Source organism: Myotis yumanensis, unplaced genomic scaffold (assembly GCF_028538775.1).
Source record: "Myotis yumanensis isolate MYYU_CA2020_CCGP unplaced genomic scaffold, mMyoYum1.0.hap1 SCAF_15, whole genome shotgun sequence".
NCBI lineage: Eukaryota > Metazoa > Chordata > Mammalia > Chiroptera > Vespertilionidae > Myotis > Myotis yumanensis.
The window spans coordinates 45,756,918-45,776,365 of record NW_027223766.1 but is presented as its reverse complement, the minus strand read 5'-3'; the positions used below and the strand labels follow the sequence as shown (position 1 = coordinate 45,776,365).

The 19,448-nt window shown below is 36.1% G+C and overlaps 1 protein-coding gene across 2 annotated transcripts in view; it reads right to left on the bottom strand.

Moving 5' to 3' along the window:
• Positions 1 to 19,448, bottom strand: part of VIRMA (vir like m6A methyltransferase associated) — a 49,937-nt gene that overhangs the window by 18,110 nt on the left and 12,379 nt on the right. For both annotated transcript variants that reach the window (XM_070392251.1, XM_070392252.1), the window contains exons 5-14: positions 19,249 to 19,417; positions 17,131 to 17,253; positions 15,174 to 15,434; positions 12,118 to 13,258; positions 8,268 to 8,759; positions 7,136 to 7,290; positions 4,815 to 4,897; positions 1,847 to 1,940; positions 1,166 to 1,710; positions 386 to 621 (exon numbers count right to left, since the gene is read on the bottom strand). In XM_070392251.1, the coding sequence (XP_070248352.1) occupies positions 386 to 621; positions 1,166 to 1,710; positions 1,847 to 1,940; positions 4,815 to 4,897; positions 7,136 to 7,290; positions 8,268 to 8,759; positions 12,118 to 13,258; positions 15,174 to 15,434; positions 17,131 to 17,253; positions 19,249 to 19,417 (3,299 nt within the window). The remainder of the gene's footprint in view (positions 1 to 385; positions 622 to 1,165; positions 1,711 to 1,846; positions 1,941 to 4,814; positions 4,898 to 7,135; positions 7,291 to 8,267; positions 8,760 to 12,117; positions 13,259 to 15,173; positions 15,435 to 17,130; positions 17,254 to 19,248; positions 19,418 to 19,448) is intronic.

The following is a 19,448-nucleotide window of genomic DNA, read 5'->3' as shown; positions in this document are numbered from 1 at the left end:
CTTACACCAATCTTGTATAAAACATTTCAAAATGACAACTTCTCTGGAATTTTACAATTATAAAATTTTGTAAATTTAGGTTTTCAATAATATATTTTCTTAAATCAGAGTACTTTATGGTTCACCTTTCAAACACCCAAAATCAAGGCCTTCCAAGCAATTTGCACATGAAATAATGAAATAAAAATATTCTAATCAAAAATAATCTAAATATACTCGTACAGGTGTGTGTATATGTATATGTGTATTTGTGTATATGTGGTGTATATTTGTGAATCTTATCTGAGCATTCTAAACCCTAGTTTCCAAATTCTAAGTGAAAAAATATGTATCTGTCTGTGTCAAGAATAACTTGAAAAAAAATTTAATGCAAAATGAAAAATACCTTTGCAAGTCTTCTACAATCAAATCCAACACAGTTCTCATAATCAGAAGTGCGGTTGGTGAGGCAAGGTCACACAATTGAACACAAATACGCCGTAACATATGTTGAATGGGCTGGCAGGTTGTGCCAGAGAAAGAGCGAACTATTTCTTGGAGCAACTTTGCTTGAACATGAAGGTGCATGCTCCACAATTTTCGGGTGTTGAGTGCCACTGATATATCATGTGGCTCAATAACCTGTTAAAAAAGTATAATGTATGTGTTCGTAGATTTTTTAAATATTTATTTATAGTCACAAAAACCTGTTCAGGAAGAACTATTATGAAAAGAACATCTTTACTGCATGCTGAAAACATTTAAAGTGCTTAAAACATCTATTATACAATTAAACATTTGCTTGAATTCAATGCATTTAAAAAAATCTTATTGTTCTCAGGTTAGCAGTCAGTAGAGCAGAGTCCATTGGTGAAGTGACCTAGTAAATGGCAAATTCTAGTACATAATAAAGGAGAAAAAAAGATTTAAAAATAACAAAAGTACAAGTATACATAACAGTGTAATAAAATTCACATTAACAAAAATTTATTTTAAATGGCACCCTCATATTCCCTTAATGACCGACTTGCTTCAGTTTTATCTCACCCTCATCCAGTTATTTTATGTCTGTTTTAGGGAAAGGGGATGAAGGTTTTGTTTTTGTTTTTTTTTTAACAAAATCACTGGCTTTTAAAAAAGTGTTACTGCAGTCATTTATAAGATGCATGTTATATGGAAGTGATACCTGAGTTGTTTGCATGGGCAATGGTAGAGGCAGCAGCTCTGAAAGGAGTATGAGTCCAGAAAAAAATCCTTCAGGAACCTTTAAGATTGAAGAAAGAACTTCTTTTAACATTAAAGACCAAGTATTATTGGCCAGAGTCTCTTCTGAGATTGTGAGTTTTTCGTTAACTCCTTGTGTAAAAGTCAGTAAGATATCAATGATATCATTCTGAATTTTCTGTTCATCACTGTCCAAACGACCTGAGAGGGGGATAGAGCACAGGAGCATGTGTAAAGTCACAAGTGCTGAAGGAACACGCATATCCTTAAACTCAAAGGAGCCACCTCTCAGGAGTTCTGTTAACATAGTTTTAAGAAGAGTGAGTGTGCAGCGAGCCATTGAAATAGTAGTAACTCTGTGAAGAGTAGTCCCCATGTTGACATGGAGCCTCCAAGGCTGAGTCAAAATACTGTTCAATTTTTGTAGAACCCGAATAAAGGTGTCCATTCCTTCAGCAGAAAAAAGCTGAATAACAGCAAGATTCCATTTCAGATCTTTCTGTTGACCTTTATATAAGATAAAAAGAAAACTAATTAATTGCATGTTAATAATCAGTTAAGATTTTTGAATATTTTATTTAATAAATGATACTCATACTAGGCTTAAAAATTAGTAGTTTTAAAAGTATAATAGCCATATTACCTTCAACAGGGGGTGGTGGGCATGCCACATTACAGAGAACACGCAAGGCTGTGGTAAGGCCAACTCCTTCCGGAGTCATCAAGTTATCAATATTCTTTAAAAATAAAAATAAACAAAGTTTAATTTCTTGTTACCTATCAGATCAAGAGAAAATTCCAGAGAAGGCATTAGTTAAAAATATGAGTTTCAAATTTACATAAATTTCTGAAGTTAAATAAATTTATTTAAAACTTAAATAAGGCTGATAAAGTTTATAAAAGTTATCTGAACTTTGGCATATGTTGTACCATATGATAATATGTAAATAAAATAAATAATTGTAAAGTACAAGTATGTTAAAAAGTACTAAAACAAAAGTAACATACAGAAATGTATGAGACTCTCTGTAATAAGAATTTAAAGTAGCTCCTTTTTGTATATTCTTTCTATACATCCTCTCTCCCAAAAATGAACCAATGACTAATTTTACAAAGCACTACAGGTAATAAACCTCTTTCAAAACTGAAGAAGCAGCCTTAGCCAAGTGGCTCGGTTGGTTGAAGCGTCATCCCGTGTACCAAAAGGGCTGTGAATTTGATCCCTGGTTTGGGTATGTATAGGAGGCAACCGACTGATGTTTCTCTCTCACATTGATGTTTCTTTCTCTTCTTTCCTCTCTCTGTCAAATCAATAAATATATCCTCTTATGTGGATTAAAAAAACAACAAAGAAAAACTGAAGAAGTAATCAGAAATGTTTAGAACTACATAACATACATTTTTTAAAAGCGCAGATACCATAGGAGTCTAGTTATGATGGTGAGTTGGGGCATGGTTAGAAGAAATAAAAATACAGTTGTTATGTCCTTAGCACTGTTTCCTGACAACAGGTAGTTATGATTAAATTTCTTTTCTTTTTTACTTTCCACAGGGCGGCATATAGATAGTGTAAAAAAACTTTAAAGAAATAACATTAAAATGTTACTATTTCAATTTTAACTTCAAAAGAAAAACTTAAGTTCCTTTCCCTTATAGTTTTGCACCTTAGAGGATCTTTTCTTCCTGTTGACTTATAACAATTCCACAAATTACTATGGCATCAGGGAGCCACACAGTGAAGTTTCAGTCTTAGATCAATTGTTTTTAGTATATCTTGGAATGAGAGTCGCTTATAATAACCATAATTAATGGGATAAGGATTTACATAAAAACAAAAAATCTTTTAATTACAGCATGTAATTAATTCAAATTTCTATAACTAAATTTCTTTTTGGTTAAATACTTTTATGTAGGCCATCTGATATTTATTGGCTACTTCATATGTTCTCCTGACCTTGCACAAGCACCCCAAATACATGACCATCTAAATTTACAGGACATTACCATACTTCTGCTAAATTAAAGACTGAATATAATGAAAAGCCATAGATGTTCACCTGATGCACAGAGAAAGAAACAAAGAAGAATACGATGGTACCATGGGAGGTGAAAGTACTCCCAGAAGAGATGGAGTAAAAAGAAAAGATAAGGGCAGACAAGTCGGTTTAGAAAACTCTAAATCAGATAAACCGAAATGGACATGTTGTTGCTGGGTCATAATAGCAACAGATTTAAAATGTACTGCATACATTTCAACTGCAAGACCAAGATTATTTATAAACATGCACACACATACACACATATATGCCATACACATAGCTCATCTGTTAAATGAAAGGAGATCACTCAAGGTCCATTCTGCCCCTACAGTATTAAACTTTTTTATGTATTTATAAGCACTTTTAGGCCTCAATGTACATCTATACACATTGTGGTAACTAAATTTTAAACATTCAAAACTAACAATGCCAATGATTTTATTGAATTTTTCATTACGAATTACTTGAATCATATAAATTTTCAACTGTAATATTATAAATTATACTAGAGGCCTGGTACCTGACATTCGTGCACTGGAGAGGTGGGTGTCCCTCAGCCTGGCCTGCACGCTCTCACAGTCCGGGACCCCTCAGGGGAGATCCGGCAGTCAGACATGCCCCGAGGGGTCCTTAGCACTGTGCAGAGGCAGGAGAGGCTCCTGCCACTGCCACTGCGCTCACCAGCTGTGAGCCAGCTTCTGGCTGAGTGGCACTCCCCCTGTGGGAGTGCACTGACCACCAGGGGGGCAGCTCCTGCGTTGAGTGTCTGTCCCTGGTGGTCAGTGTGTGTCATAGTGACCGGTCATTCCACTGTTTGGTCGATTTGCATATTAGCCTTTTATTTTATAGTATGATTTTCACTTTTTATGAATTCTTTCCTTTAAAAAAATGTTTTATTGATTTTCTAGAGAGGAAGGAAGAGGAAAGAGAGATAGAAACATCATTGAGAATCACGGATTGGCTGCCTACTGCACGCCCCTCACCAGGGATCAAGCCTGCAATCTGGGCATGTGCCTTGACCCAGAATCAAACCAGCAACCTCTTGGTGCACAGGATGACATGCAACCAACTGAGGCACACAGGCTGGGCAGGATGGCTATGAATTATTTCAATTGCAAATCTGACCATCCCAAATTAACAAAAATAAAACTAGCCCCCACTGCAACTGTCTGGAACTGACTCCATCACTTTTCACCTAAAAATTTTATAGAAAATTCTTTTCCAATAAAGCTTAACTAAAATGATTATATGTTATATTCTTGTAGCATTTAACTTTAAAACACTCTAGTAAATGTCATCAAAACAGTAGGCAATATTACTCTGATCTGATTTGAGAGAAAAAATATGACAGAATCTGATAGTGAAAAGCAGTAGAATGCACGAGGTTGTGTGCATGTATGTTCACGTATATACACACACCCCTACATTCATGTACCAATCTATAAATAAAAGTCTAGTAAATCAAGTAGTACACTTATCAATTACTACATTATCTACACAAGTGATTTAATGCACCATTACTATATACTACCATACAGTTCATAAAAACAGGCACTTTTTAGTTTTACTTACCTGTTTAACATATTCAATTAAGTTTGGGATGCAGTTAATTTCAAATCTAAGGTTTTTCAGAGGTTCAAGCCACTTGCCGAGTTCTTAAAAACAAAAAGAGTAACTTGTAATACATATTTTAAAATAAGAGCCTTTATAACAAAGGAAATAATGATACTCTTTTCTGAAGATAAACATTATCAGACCATACTGATTTCAATAATCTAAATTTCATACAGGGATGAACTTATGTCTAATTCCTTAAACTTTAAAATGAAATATAAACGCACTTTTAGTATTTGGTATCTGAAAATGTAAATGTTTATAATTCTTAAATAAGATAATCTAATTAAATTGTTTTTGTAACATTGAAAATTTTTAAATAAAACTGATTGCTTATAAACTAATAACACAGAGTTTATTCACCTAGTGCTGTCACTGCTCATACACTCTAAAAAAAGCATGCACAAAATGTATTAATTTCTAACAGGATCAAACCCATGGGGGGACATTTACTGAGTGCCTTTTCCCTTAACATGAATTTTTAATTTTGTCATTTTCCTAATTTGCCTTTATAAAAGTACACTATCACCCCAAAATAATAATAGCAAGCTTTGTTTATAAAACAAACGTGAATGAAATATATCATTCACAACTGAACTCAAAACTCTCCTAAAAGGAATGGCCAACACCTATACTTTATCACCGAATGCTTTTTAAAAAGCATTCTAATACAGCCCTAACCAGTTTGGCTCAGTGAATACAGCGTCGGTTTGCAGACTGAAGGGTCCCAGCTTCGATTCAGTCAAGGGCATATGACTGGGTTGCAGGCCGATCCCAGTAGAGAATGTGCAAGGAACATCTCTCATCATTGATGTTTCTATCTCTCTCTCTCTCTCCCTTCCTCTCTGATATCAATAAAAACATATTTTTTTTAAAAAGCATTCTAATATAAAAAGTAATATACCAGTTCCAGACACTTTATAGCAATGACTAAAGGAAACTAAATACTGTCATGTCTTCCTTGGTTCTACACTCCTTCATGAGGATTACGTCTACGTACGTGAGTATTTTCCTATGCATTTTAAAATTAACTCTTTCATATAAACAAACTATATTGCTCAAGTGAAAAATATGAGGAATAATAATAAAACAAATACAAGTACGCCCATTGCCCAGAATAAGTTAGTAAAGCATTAATAATACCTCTGAAGATGCTGTGTGCCCTCCTTTTATAAAGGCATACTTCAGGGGGAAAATCTATTTCCAGTTTGGAAGTTGAGTTTACAAACCAACTTTTACCGGTAGTATCACATATAAAATTTACAGTTAGAAAGAGAAAAAGGCTCTAGCTGAGTAGCTCAGTTGGTTAGAGTGTCGGACCAATACACCAAGGTTGCAGGTTTGACCCCCGTCAGGACTCAACCAATAAATGTATAAGTGGAAAAATGTAACCTCTCCCCCCTCTCTCAAATCAATAAATAAGAAATTTTTTAAAAAGAAAAAAAAGCCACATGCTATTTATAATATTTACTCGATGTTATCAAATTTTCTCCTTGGTAAGGTCAGCAAGCCAGGAACCAAAATAAAATAATAAAAACCTGTAATTAGATACCTTAAACTTTTTAAGACTGCCCACATAAGGCTTGCCATAAACTTCATTCAACATATTTATATACTTTAGAATGTAATAGTCATATTCACTATTCTTCACTTTTAAGGATTACACGTGTTTATCAACCGCAAATGGTTAAGTTGTACTTAGAACAGCGTTGTACTTAGAAATACATATATAGCCGAAACCGGTTTGGCTCAGTGGATGGAGCGTCGGCCTGCGGACTGAAGGGTCCCAGGTTCGATTCCGGTCAAGGGCATGTACCTGGGTTGCGGGCACATCCCCAGTGGGAGATGTGCAGGAGGCAGCTGATCGATGTTTCTCTCTCATCGATGTTTCTAACTCTCTATCTCTCTCCCTTCCTCTCTGTAAAAAATCAATAAAATATATTTAAAAAAGAAATACATATATAGAAAAACATACACATGCAAACTATACACAAAACTGAACTTCTGAGTTTGTTTTTAAACTACTTCTTCCACTTTTATTAGGAACCTAAACTAACCACCAATTTTCATGACTTTCCAGAAAAAGGTACTTTCAGCAATTTCCTAAAAATCTTTTTAAGAACACCATATAAAATACGTTCATAAAAGGTACTTTCAAGGAGTTAAAAACAGAGTATTACTAGGTATATTATGAAAATATAATAAAGTATTAATTACAGATATATAAAGGCTTTTTCCTTCACATATCATAAATGCTTAAAATAACTCAAGTACCATACCTTGCAATTTAGCATTATTTTCATCTGCTTTACAAAGCTTCAAGAGAGATACTGCATGATGTTCTAGCATTTGGACATCACTGGAAGACTGAACCACCACCAAAATAAGTATGCATGCATAATTATAAGCTACTGACTTCTTAGACTTGGAATCACTGAAACAAAATAAGATTTTAAAGTTTTTGGTACAAAAACAATTTTTCAGGAATAATTTTAAACATTTTTTTCTATTTAGTTTTAAAGAGACCAAGGAATTTTACAATGAAACCTGAGTAATTTCCTGAAGACTTTAAAAACAAGGACATTCTAATTCACCTAAAAACACTACTTAAAAAAGTATATATAAACAAAGCATATCACAATGGGAGTGAAATTCTACTAAGAAATAAGACAATAATAATAATGAAATATTAACAAATATACTTCATTAGCAATGAAAGATTAGAAAGTAACACTTTAAAATGTTTGTCCTCTCTGGATAAACAGGAACAAGTATGCTGAATCAATCTACTGCCATCATCCAGTCTTCCACTACAGAACTGATTAAGATACAGCTCCAATAGAGACCACTGCTGCCTGCTTTTCCCTAAAAGACCTGTCACTCAGAGAGTCATATCAAGACCCAGCTGCGAGGCCAGTTAGCTGGATGCCACTGCTTTGTGTGACACGAGCCAGGAAGAGCATGTTTCTCTGCTCATGCGCTAAAACCTTCTGCCCTACTGGACAGGCCTTGAAAATGATCATCATTCTCAATTCCCCACCCAGTCAAAGCAGTTCTTAAACCAGAGCACCATGAATAGGTTAGAGGGCAGAAGACAGCAAGATAGTCCTCATTACTCTCAAGGTACATATTCCTGTGCTTGGGATTCCCTCCACACAAATTAGCAGGAACACTACAGCTGCAATCTTTGTCAGCACCACAGGAAGAAGCTGCTAAAAGATCCACTTCATTGTCACAGCCACTTTTTCTATTTTTTAGATTACTGTTATTCTAATCCTTAAATTAATAAGTTATGTGTTATTCAACGCAATAGTTCTAGTTTTTACTTTCCAAGCAATACCTTCTAAACAACCTGCCCATTAATGATGTAGTTTTCCAATATAACAGAAAATTGAATAAGTAGGAAATTACCCTAAGGCTTCTTTGGAATAGTACTCCATTAAAGTGATAAGACTTTGGAGATTTTTCTCAAGACTAAAAACATGGCCAACAGCTGATCTTCCCACAGGATTAAAAGTAATCAAATAAAGGTTGTGAAGGGTTCCCAAGAGATCTGAGTGGTCAGTTTCTTCACTGGCTGTACAACGCTGGAAATGGTTGAACAGTTCTGTAATACACTGCAGTGTTTGTGTGGAGTCCTGTAGCCACAAGGCAAATGCATCATCAATAACACCATCAGACTGGAGGCCTTCCTCTTCATCTTGATCATAAAGGTGACATAAAGACCGGATCAATAAATTTGTTGCTTCATATTCTGACATAAAAAAAAGAAGCCCCTTTTGTGACTGTGCAAGAAACTTTAAGACATCTTTTGTGGCTTGCAGCACACCAGGATGGGCACTTGTTACTGGAATTGACAGGAGCAAGGTAACCAACTCCAAGAAGTGGTGACTGTGAAGATACCTGTAGAAAAATTGATATATATTAAGTCAGTGCGAAACGTTCATTTACTCAGTAGTCATGAGACAGGAGAGGTAAAAATTTTAATGGCCATAATCCTTATCCTCAGCAATATACTTTAACTAAAAACATAATGTGAGTAGCAAATTTTCCCTCCACGGGGTCAAAGAAACATGAAAGTTCTGTGAGGTTTTTCCCTGATAGCATTCAACAGATGTTGAATAAATGTTGACAAGTTTTCTCTTTCCAGGATCAATCCTGACTTTAAATTCTGGTCCTTTTTACCAGGCTATTTATCAAATGCTCCTTTTTCAGCATAGTCCTAATTTACCCATGGCACATCTGAATTAGTGTATCTAAGAAAATATAGAACATATACTATAAAAATTTGGATTTATTATAGGTAATTAGTACCTCTAAAGAAAAAAATGTCAAATTATCAATTTTAAGTATTTGACTAGTTAATACCACTATACATAGCACTCTTTTATCAAATCCAAGAATCATTTCTTAGCATACATAGTTGTAGTAGAAAAATTCCAAATTTACTCAGCAGCCCAAAATAGACCCAACTGCTACTGATACTGAGTATTTTCATTGTCCTAAAAATACTTTATCCTCCACCTATTCATGCCTTCCTCCCCACAACCCTTAGAAATCACTTATCTTTTTTACTGTCTCCAGTTTTGCCTCTCCCAGCATACATATAGTTAGAATCACACAGTATAAAATCGTCTCAATAATATTATTGCTTAAATTTAGGCTTCTATTTCATAATAAACACCCTTAGTAGCATTACATAAAGGCAAACAGAATTCTCAAGAAGACAAAACTCCATAATTACTCTGCTCTAAGAACATCATGAACTACCTTATTCAGAAACCAGTTAACATGACAGGCCTTTGACTGCTTATTCTTAGAAAGGATTGCTTGCAAGATTGGCCTTTGGTTGGCTTCTGGGATTGAATTTGGGGAGGGTTCCCACCGCCCAGCTGTTAGGAATACTCACTGTGCCTAAACTGTTTGTGCAAACAATATGTAATTTGAAGCCTTAGGGTAATTTCCTACTTATTAAATTTTCTATTATACTGGAAAACAACATCATTAGTGGGTTAGTTGTTTAGAAGATGCTGCTTGGAACATAAGCTTTCCTTCGGGGAGTCTGGAATTCTGGTTCATGCTACATACTGGGTAGCTATTACCCAGTAAGCTTGGATGCTGATATTCTAATGAGATCCTCAGATGGCAACATTTCACACATGTTGTCACAATTTTTTTCTGGGGAATTAACTGGGTTCTGTTTAATTCCACTGGCAGAGGACTCTGGAAGCTTACAACTGGTTCCCCAGGCTTCTCCCTATGTATTTTCTTCCTTTGTTGATTGTGCTTTGTATCCTTTTTCTGTAATAAATCATAGGTGTGAGTACAACACTGAGTCCTGTGAGTCCTAGCAAATTTTGGAGACCACAACACAGGACATTAGAGTACTGCCATCATTTCAAACGAACACTTCCAAAATGCAATTATTTCTCCTTTCAAAATTCATTCTCCCTCCGATTTACCAGTTTTTGTCAACAAAACCACCACAGTTCCAACAGTTACCCTAGCTAAAATCATATTTAACTCTTTCTCAGTCTTTTACCTACTTGTCAAGTCCAATAACTGCTCTTTTACAGATTCTCTTGATAGTTGGATAATATTTGTCTTTCCATTCCCTGTAAATGCCATTACTTAGGCCAAGTACTTACCACAACACCTAGTACCTAGAATCTTCAGACCAGTTTATCTAACCAGTAACTCCAATTTCTTTTCCACTGCAATACATCTTGCAACAAATAATCTTTGAACACAACTTTGATCATATCATATCGATATTCAAGATCTTTCCACATTCTAAAAACAAAATCTGAATTCTTTAATGTAGAATTTCAGGCTCTTTATTTCCTAAAGTCTGATACCCAAACATACCTCCTTCAGTTATAGTGGAAAAAACAAGATTTAATAGGCATTAATTACTAGTTTCTCCTGAGTGACTATTTGAAAATTTCCTACACTCACTACCCTCAGTCATCCTCAGTGCATGACTTTACCTCCCACTTTACTAAAAATAAAGTGACCAGTGAGAAGTGTCTTGGCTCCTTTACTTCTCCATACTATAAATCAGTGGTTCCCAAACTTATTTGGCCTACCGCCCACTTTCCAGAAAAAATATTACTCAGCGCCCCCTGGAAATTAATTTTTTTAAAATTTTAATAGCAATTAAACAGAAAGATATATGTATTAATGTTTCTACCTTTTTCATAAAATATAGTAAAGAAAGGTGTAAATTAGAAACATTGAAGTTTGAAATTATGAAACTATTTATTGAACTCAGAATAGAAAGGTAATACAAAAAAAGTTAAAACAAATGCACCTGTGGCCATCACCGCCCCCCTGGATCGCTGCAGCGCCCACCAGGGGGCGATAGCGCGCACTTTGGGAATCACTGCTATAAATGTATATTTATGTATTCATAAGGTTTCTTTTATCTTGTTCTAAGCCAAACCCCTACAATTGTACTCTTGGCCTCATACCAGATAACTGTTTTCGCAAATATTATCTCTTATTCCTCCTTATAAGAACTCAAACTAAGGCAAGATCTGTTTCAGCTAAAAACAAGAATGGACAGGCATAGACTTTAAGAGTGAACAAACACCCTATTTTGTGTTACTGCACTATGCCCCAAATCAAGGCAAATTCAATCAGATAAATCACAGATATAGGAAATAAAATAATAAAAATAGCATTTTTCCATTAGTTATGAAATTATTTACAGACAAAATGCCCCTAAAAAAGTCTCAAAAACTAAAAGGAAATTTAAAAAATCTACCGTGGGCAAAACTCTATCAACAGATAACAAGAAAGTTAGATGGCAGAAACAAATGCTAATTAAGCCTTAAAGATATGTTTAACCAGGACTTTAAAGTTAAGTTAGTAAAATATAAACTTAACTTACAATATATTAGAGGAATAAAGGTAAAAAGAGGTTCATACACAAAAGCTCTCCTTCTTATGTCACCCATCCTCTTATACCACCTTTCTAAAAGCAACTCAGCAGTTTCTCATTTATTCTTGCTCATAGATGTGCTTAAATAAGCACTGTTGTTAATTCTATATTTAACTTAAGCTGCTATTACTACTTTAAATGCTAACAAAATACAGTTCACCCACTATAACATACTTCTCAGTCTCACAGCTATTTTGAAATATCAAGTATCCTTACACAGATATGCATTACATAGACATTTTTTAAAAAAATCAACCACATTTAATTGCCTCTAATCATCTGTGAAATAATTTCCCCAAACCAAAGCAGCCTTACCTAAAGAGAACAGGATATGGATCATCCCTCTCTGGAGGTCCAGTAATACGCGCCATCGTTGGGAAAGACTTAACAGGAGGTTGGACCATTGTATGAGGTGCAGTTTCCATTAAATGGAAAACTTCTTCCAGGAGATTAATAAGCTTTTCTATTTCCCCTTCACTTATATTTGAGGATTCCAAAAGATCCATATCCATTGAAGCCTCTACCTCATTTTCATATTCTGTGTTTGTTCTTTCAAGTCCAGTATCTGTGTCATGATCAGTTTCACTGTGGTTATGAACAGATGAAGTCTTCTCTGCTAAATGGTCACCAAGTCTTTTAATCTCTGACAAGATTTCATAGAAATGGCACTTCTGAAGGATAGCTGAACCAGCAGTGACAACCCTCACAGTCTGATCCAAAAGTATGAGCTCCAGAAGTTTCTGATAGCCACTTTTTTCACTCTGTCTACCTCTTAAAAAAGCTTCCATTCCTTCTGTCATACTAATGACACTGTCCAAAGCTTTAAAAGCATTTAACTTAAGGGAAGATGAGACATGATCAGCAAACAGGAGCTCAAATAATCCATTGATCACTCCTGCTTGGAGCAGTGCCATGACTCCTTGAGCTCCACATTCTGCTAGTGAGGACACTAATTTGGTCCCAGCTTTGAGCTGTCGGACATTTAAGGCAATGGGTTGGCGAAGGGCTACTTGTAAATTTAAAGCTTGCATGGTCCAGTCTACCAACTGGTCAAAGGAGTCTTGTTTCGTGTTTTTCAATTGCAAATAACTTAATCCTTTTATTATTAAACTTGGAATTTCTTCTAAAGCCGTTACCCATTTTGCACCTCTGTCTTCCCGATATAAATCTAGCAGTTCAGTTAACTTCACTGAGGCTTCTATTGCCCCTGAATTTTCTTTTTCTGGACCTTGATCCTTCATTCTACTGATTTCAATTTCGAAAGTCGTCTTGTATGGACAGCTAAAGTATAAAAGTGGTACAAGTTCCCTATCATATGGATCATATGTCATAGGAGGAACTGAAGCTAGGTCTTCTGCAGTGTATTCAACATCAAAGTTTGGATACTTAAATGTTTCACGTTCCAAGTCAGCAATTCCATCTTCATCACTGGAAATTTGTTCATAACCATCATCCCCTGAAATTAGTTTGGGTAATATTTAAATATTACATCATTGTTGTTTCGTGGAAAAAATCTAATTAATCAAAAACAGTTTATTTAATAGCATGGCAAAAATAAGAATGATTTCCTCAACAAAATTAACTTCTGCCCCAACATCTTAACAATTACCAGCATTTACAATAATTATGAAGAAACTTCATAAGCAACGCCTTCTATTATCTCTGCTCAGCTTTACAACTAAATATGCTACAGGTATCTTTTCCTCACACACAAAAAAAAATTAGAAATTAACTAGCCTTATTCTCTCATCTTCTCTACTAAAATGTCCTCTGATAAAGATAACAGACTATCTGAAATCTAACTACTGTTTGCCAGTCAAATTACAATACATCTAAAAAAGGATTACTTGATGTTCTGGGAATGGGAAAAGCTAAAAAAGTATCACTCGCCCTGGCAGGTATGGTTCAGTTGGTTGGATACCATCCCATGCACCAAGAGGTTATCGGTTCGATTCCTGATCAGGGAACATGCCCAGGTTGCAGATTCAAATCCTGGTAGGGGGTGTATAGGAGGCAGCCATTTAATGTTGCACTCTCACATTGATGTTTCTCTCTTTCCCTCTCTTTTCCTCTCTCTCTAAAAACCAATAAACTATTTTTTTTAAAAAAGGCTCTTCTTTAAAAAGAAAGTATCACTCAACCTAATTATTTGTACCTTGTAAAAGGGCCTCTGTGATGCTGAAATGAGCCTTACTCTCATGCAGAATAACTCCAATCTTCACTATTATAGAAAAAAACAAGGCAGATCATCTGTCATTTTGCATAAATGCTTTTATATGCCATTTCTTGGACAAATGAGGAGTCCAACAGCTTGAGTATCTTTCTGTTTTTGCTTCTAAAAAAAGCAAAGCCTAAAGTAGTCTTTAGCATCATGCCATCACATATTTCTGTACTGAGATTCTTTTCTCCCTGAATTTCTAAAACTAATGTAGCTTTTTGCTGAAATATCTAGGTGGCAGACATCTTTAGGAACTCCACCCATCTTACAACAACATCCCTTACTCTTAGTCACTATGTATTTGCTGCATGACCCTGCTTCCCTGATCAAAGCTGATGGTATCAAAGCATAACTTATGGCATAGCAAGCCAAACAAAATCTCTCTCCCAGGAAACTGGAAATGGAACCGAGATACAGTCAGGTAAACTGGTTGAATAAAAAGAGGAGATTAAAGCTGTGGGGTGAATAGAAAAACTAGTTGACAGAATATAAAATAACAATATAAAGCAAAGAAAAGACAGAAATCCAACCTCTAGTCAAGTCCGGAAGCCCAGTTATATTCCAACCCGTGGGTTTCTTAAATGCCTATCTATAATAATAAAAGCATAATATGCAAATCGACCAAAGAGCCAAACAGCAGAACGACCGTCCAGACGCTATGGCTATGACACACACTGGCAACAGGCCAGCCAAGGCGGGTGGGATGTGATTGCTGGGGGGGGGGGAGGGAGGAGGGAGGGGAGCTGCAATCGTCCCACAATCGCCCCGCAGAGGGAGGCTGAGGCCACCGGCCAGCGGGGTGATCAATCCGGGGGCTCTGCGATTACCCCAAAGAGGGAAGCCCAGGCCACCCTCTGCAGAGCAATCGATCGGGGGGCTCTGCAGAACAAGGACCAGAGGTGTGTGGTGGCAGACGCAGGCAGCGTCAGACCAAGGCAGTTGTGGGCAGGAGGCGGGGCCGCGAGACAGCAGGAGCTGTGAGGGCCCTGGCAGCTGGGGCGGGGAGGCAGCCAGGGCTGCAAAAGCCTACCTTTGCACAAATTTCATGCATCGGGCCTATAGTGTTTATTATAAATTCTTTTGCATAGCTCAAAAGTACATCAAATTAGCTTCTAGCACTTAAAACCAAAAAGTCCTAGCTGATATAACTCACCTTCTTCATCATCTTCACCTTCTTCCTCTTCATCTTCCTCTTCAGGAATACTGTCTACTGTTTGGCGATCATCCTCATCCTCATCCTCTTCTTCCTCTCCATCCACATCATCCTCATCATCATCTCCTTCTTCTTGCTGTTCCTCTTCTACTTCTCCTTCATCAGAATATTGACCTTCTTGGGGAACAGAATTCCGATCAGGAGAAATGGGCTCAAAGTAATCTTCTCTATGTGGAGCATCCTCTTCCTTGTCACCAGACACTGAAAAATTGATTTAAGGAACAGATTATTTTTTAAAATTTACTTTTCATTTACAACATACAATATTATTGTATTCATCTCAGGTGTACAGCAGAGTGATTAGACGTTTATATACTTTAAAAAGTGATCACACTGATAAGTCTAGTAACTATCTGACACCATACACAGTTATTCCAATAATACTCACTATATTCCCAATGCTGTACTTTACAGCCCTATGATCAATTTATAACTAGCAATCTGTACTTCTTAATCCCTTTCACCTTCTTCACCCATTCTCCTAACCCAGCCGTGGGCAAACTACGGCCTGCGGGCCGGATCCGGCCCGTTTGAAATGAATAAAACTAAAAAAAAAAAAGACCGTACCCTTTTATGTAATGATGTCTACTTTGAATTTATATTAGTTCACACAAACACTCCATCCATGCTTTTGTTCCGGCCCTCCGGTCCAGTTTAAGAACCCATTGTGGCCCTCGAGTCAGAACGTTTGCCCACCCCTGTACCTAACCCCTTCCATCTGGTGGCTATCAATTTGTTGTCTATAAGTTTATTTTGTTTCTTCATTTATTTCTTTTTAGATTCCACATATAAGTGAAATCATATGGTTTTGTTTTTTTCTGTCTGACTTAGCACAATACCCTTTACGTCCATTGATGTTGTTGCAAGTGGTAAGATTTCATTCTTTTTTTATGACTGAGTAATATTCCATTGTATATATTTATCATCTCTTCTTTATCCATTTGTCTAACAATGGTCACCTAGATTGCTTCCATATCTTGGCTACTGTAAATAATGCTGCAATAAACATGTGAGTGCATATGTCTTTTCAAATTAGTGTTTTGGGTTTTTTAGGATAAATACCCAGAAGTGGAATTATTCACTCAGATAGTTCTATTTTTAATTTCTGAGGAACCTCCATACTGTTTTGCATAGTGGCTGCACTAATTTATCTTCCTATCAACTATGCATGAGAGTTCTCTTTTCTCCACATCCTCACCAACACTTGTTGTTTGTTGATTTACTGATGATAGCTACTCTGGCTGGTGTGAGGTGATAGCTCATTGTGGTTTTAATTTGCATTTCCCTGGTGATTAATGTTGAGCATCTTTTCATATGTCTATTGGACATCTGTATGTCCTTTTTACAAAAACATCTATTCAGGTCCTCAATGCACAGATTATTTTAATAGTTTAAATAACATGAGGCAGCAGGACTGGAAACTGCAATTAGTGACATTTTGAATGATTTAGCTTATACTTTTTATAAAAAGCTTGTTTTTAAAAAATATTAAGAGTATATACTGTACAACTTTATATAGAAAAAGTTAATTAAGTATAATATTTTATGTTCTAACACCATAAACTAGTTCTTTTCTTCTTATCTATTAAACATGAAGACTTTTATCTCTTCTACTATAAAGTCCTATTTTTACTGGTACTCTTCTGTGCATAACACTATAACACATTAACACTTTATTTTCAAAGCAATGTTGTGACAGCTTTAAATGAATTAACTGATTTTTTTTTAAAAGTTCATATACCAACAAAAAAATATAAAGAATTATACACAATAAGAAAGGGGGAGGACCATTCATCAAGATTTTATTACTAGCATCAAATTTCTTTTCTTTAATCAAAAAGCACTATTAACATTAATCAGGAAGGTTAAAAAAAACTAGCACTGATTTTATTTGTACCTGGCAAAGGCATAGGATCATCTTCATCATCATCGGGTGGAGGGGGTCCTGGTGGAGTTCTTGGTCCCCTTGGCTGTGGTCTTGGAGGGCTTCCATTAAACTGATCTTCCTTCTCCCCATCAGCTAGAGTTTTATTAGAAACAGAAAAAGAACTTTCAAGTTATTTAAGTATAGAGAAATGAATGCATGACAAAAATACTACTCATGATTTGAGTTTTTCATCTTCAGGATTTATTGATCAACTTTTCTGTCCTGATGTCAAATAGAAATTTTGCTAATTTATATTAATCAAAGTTAGAGTTTCTGACTTTCCACATACCAAAATATAATGTGTATACTCTTGGACATTATCCCAGAGAAATTAACTTATTTTTCTGCAGGAAGGTGTACATGAATGTTCACACCAGCTTTATGTGCAACAATCAAAAATGGAAACTACCTAAATATCCTTCAATGACTGACTGGTTAACTAGACTATAATTCATTCATACAGACCTAACCGGTTTGGCTCAGTGGATAGAGCGTCGGCCTGCGGACTGAAGGGTCCCGGGTTCGATTCTGGTCAAGGGCATGAACCTTGGTTGCTGGCACATCCCCAGTAGGGAGTGTGCAGAAGGCAGCTGATGGATGTTTCTCTCTCATAGATGTTTCTAAATCTCTATCCCTCTCCCTTCCTCTCTGTAAAAAAATCAATAAAACATATAAAAAAAAAGAATGATCTATTAATACATTCAACAAAGAGGATGAAGGGTACATATAATGGAATATGACTCAGCCACAAGAAACAATAAAATCTTGCTATCTGCAACAAAACAGATGCACCTGCGTACTGTGCTGAGTGAAATAAGTCCGACAGAGAAAGACAAATGCCATTTGGTTTCAGTTATATGTGGACTCTAAAAAATAAAATAAACAAGTAGACTCAGATACAGAGAACATTTTTACTTTTGCCAGATGGGAGGAGAATTGCAGAGATGGGTGGAAAAGGTGAAGGAATTAAGAAGTACAAACTGGCCCGAGTCAGTTTGGCTCAGTGGATAGAGCGTGGGCCTGCGGACTGAAGGGTCCCGGGTTCGATTCGGCCAAGGGCACATGCCTGGGTGGCAGGCTCAATCCCCCCGAGTAGGGGGCGTGCAGGAGGCAGCCAATCAATGATTCTATCTCATCATTGATGTTTCTCTTTCTCTTTCTCTCTCCCCCCCCATTTCCCTCCCTTCCTCCCTGAAATAAAAAAAAAAAAAAAAGGGTCAGGGATGATTGTTCTATGTTTCCAAAAACTTAAAAGACAACCAAATGCTTGATTGGATTCTGGTTCTGGAAAAATAAGCAGCTTAAAAAAAAAAAGAAGCACAAACTGGCAGTTGCAGAATAATCATAGGGATGTAAAGTACAACACAGAGAATACAGTCAATAGTATTGAATGAACTATGTATAGTGTCAGATGGGTACAAGATTTATTAGGGTGGTCACTTTGTGGATTATATAAATAAATCACTGGCTTGTACACCTGGAACTAATAATATTACATGTCAACTGTAATTGAAAAATAAAAAATTATTTTTTAAAATGAGTATCCCAAAAATATATACCAAATTTATTGCCTATTGTTCAATTCTTTTATTTTTAATGTTTTTATTGATTTTAGAGCAAGGAAGGGAGAGGGATAGAAAGGCAGAAACATCAATGAGAGAAAAACATCATTGATCAGCTGCCTCCTGCACACCCCCTACTGTGGATCAAGCCTGGAACCCAGGCATGTGCCCTGACCAGGAATCGAAACATGACCTCCTGGCTCAACCACTGAGCAATACCGGCCAGGCTTCTTCAATTCTTTGAGAGATAATTCTTACAGTAAACTATGAATAACCACTTGATTATATCATCATTTACATATTTACATTTTTAAAAATAATTTTTAGAAGCACTGTAGGAAAGTAGAGGAAGAAAATAAAATGTAACCAATATAAAAAGAAACTCTTATAGGAAAGAATGGGAAACTGACAAATACCTTGTCAAGTCTTAAGCAACATTCAAAAGATAGAAGAGCTCTTTGTATTACCTTTTTCCTGCTATAATGAACATAAATGTCACTGACAAAAGCAAGGTTAAAGTTCTCACCATGTTTTGGATTCTTTTTCAAACTTGGCTGTGGTTGAGGAGGTGGTGGAGGTGGAGGTGGTGGTGGTGGAGAGTCTCTGTCATGACTTATCACTCTATCCACTGATCCGTATATCGCCAGTGTCAGACAATTATACCAGCCTCTTAGCACCAAACCATCAGTATTCACCTGATTTGTTAAGGGAAAATATCTTTCAAAT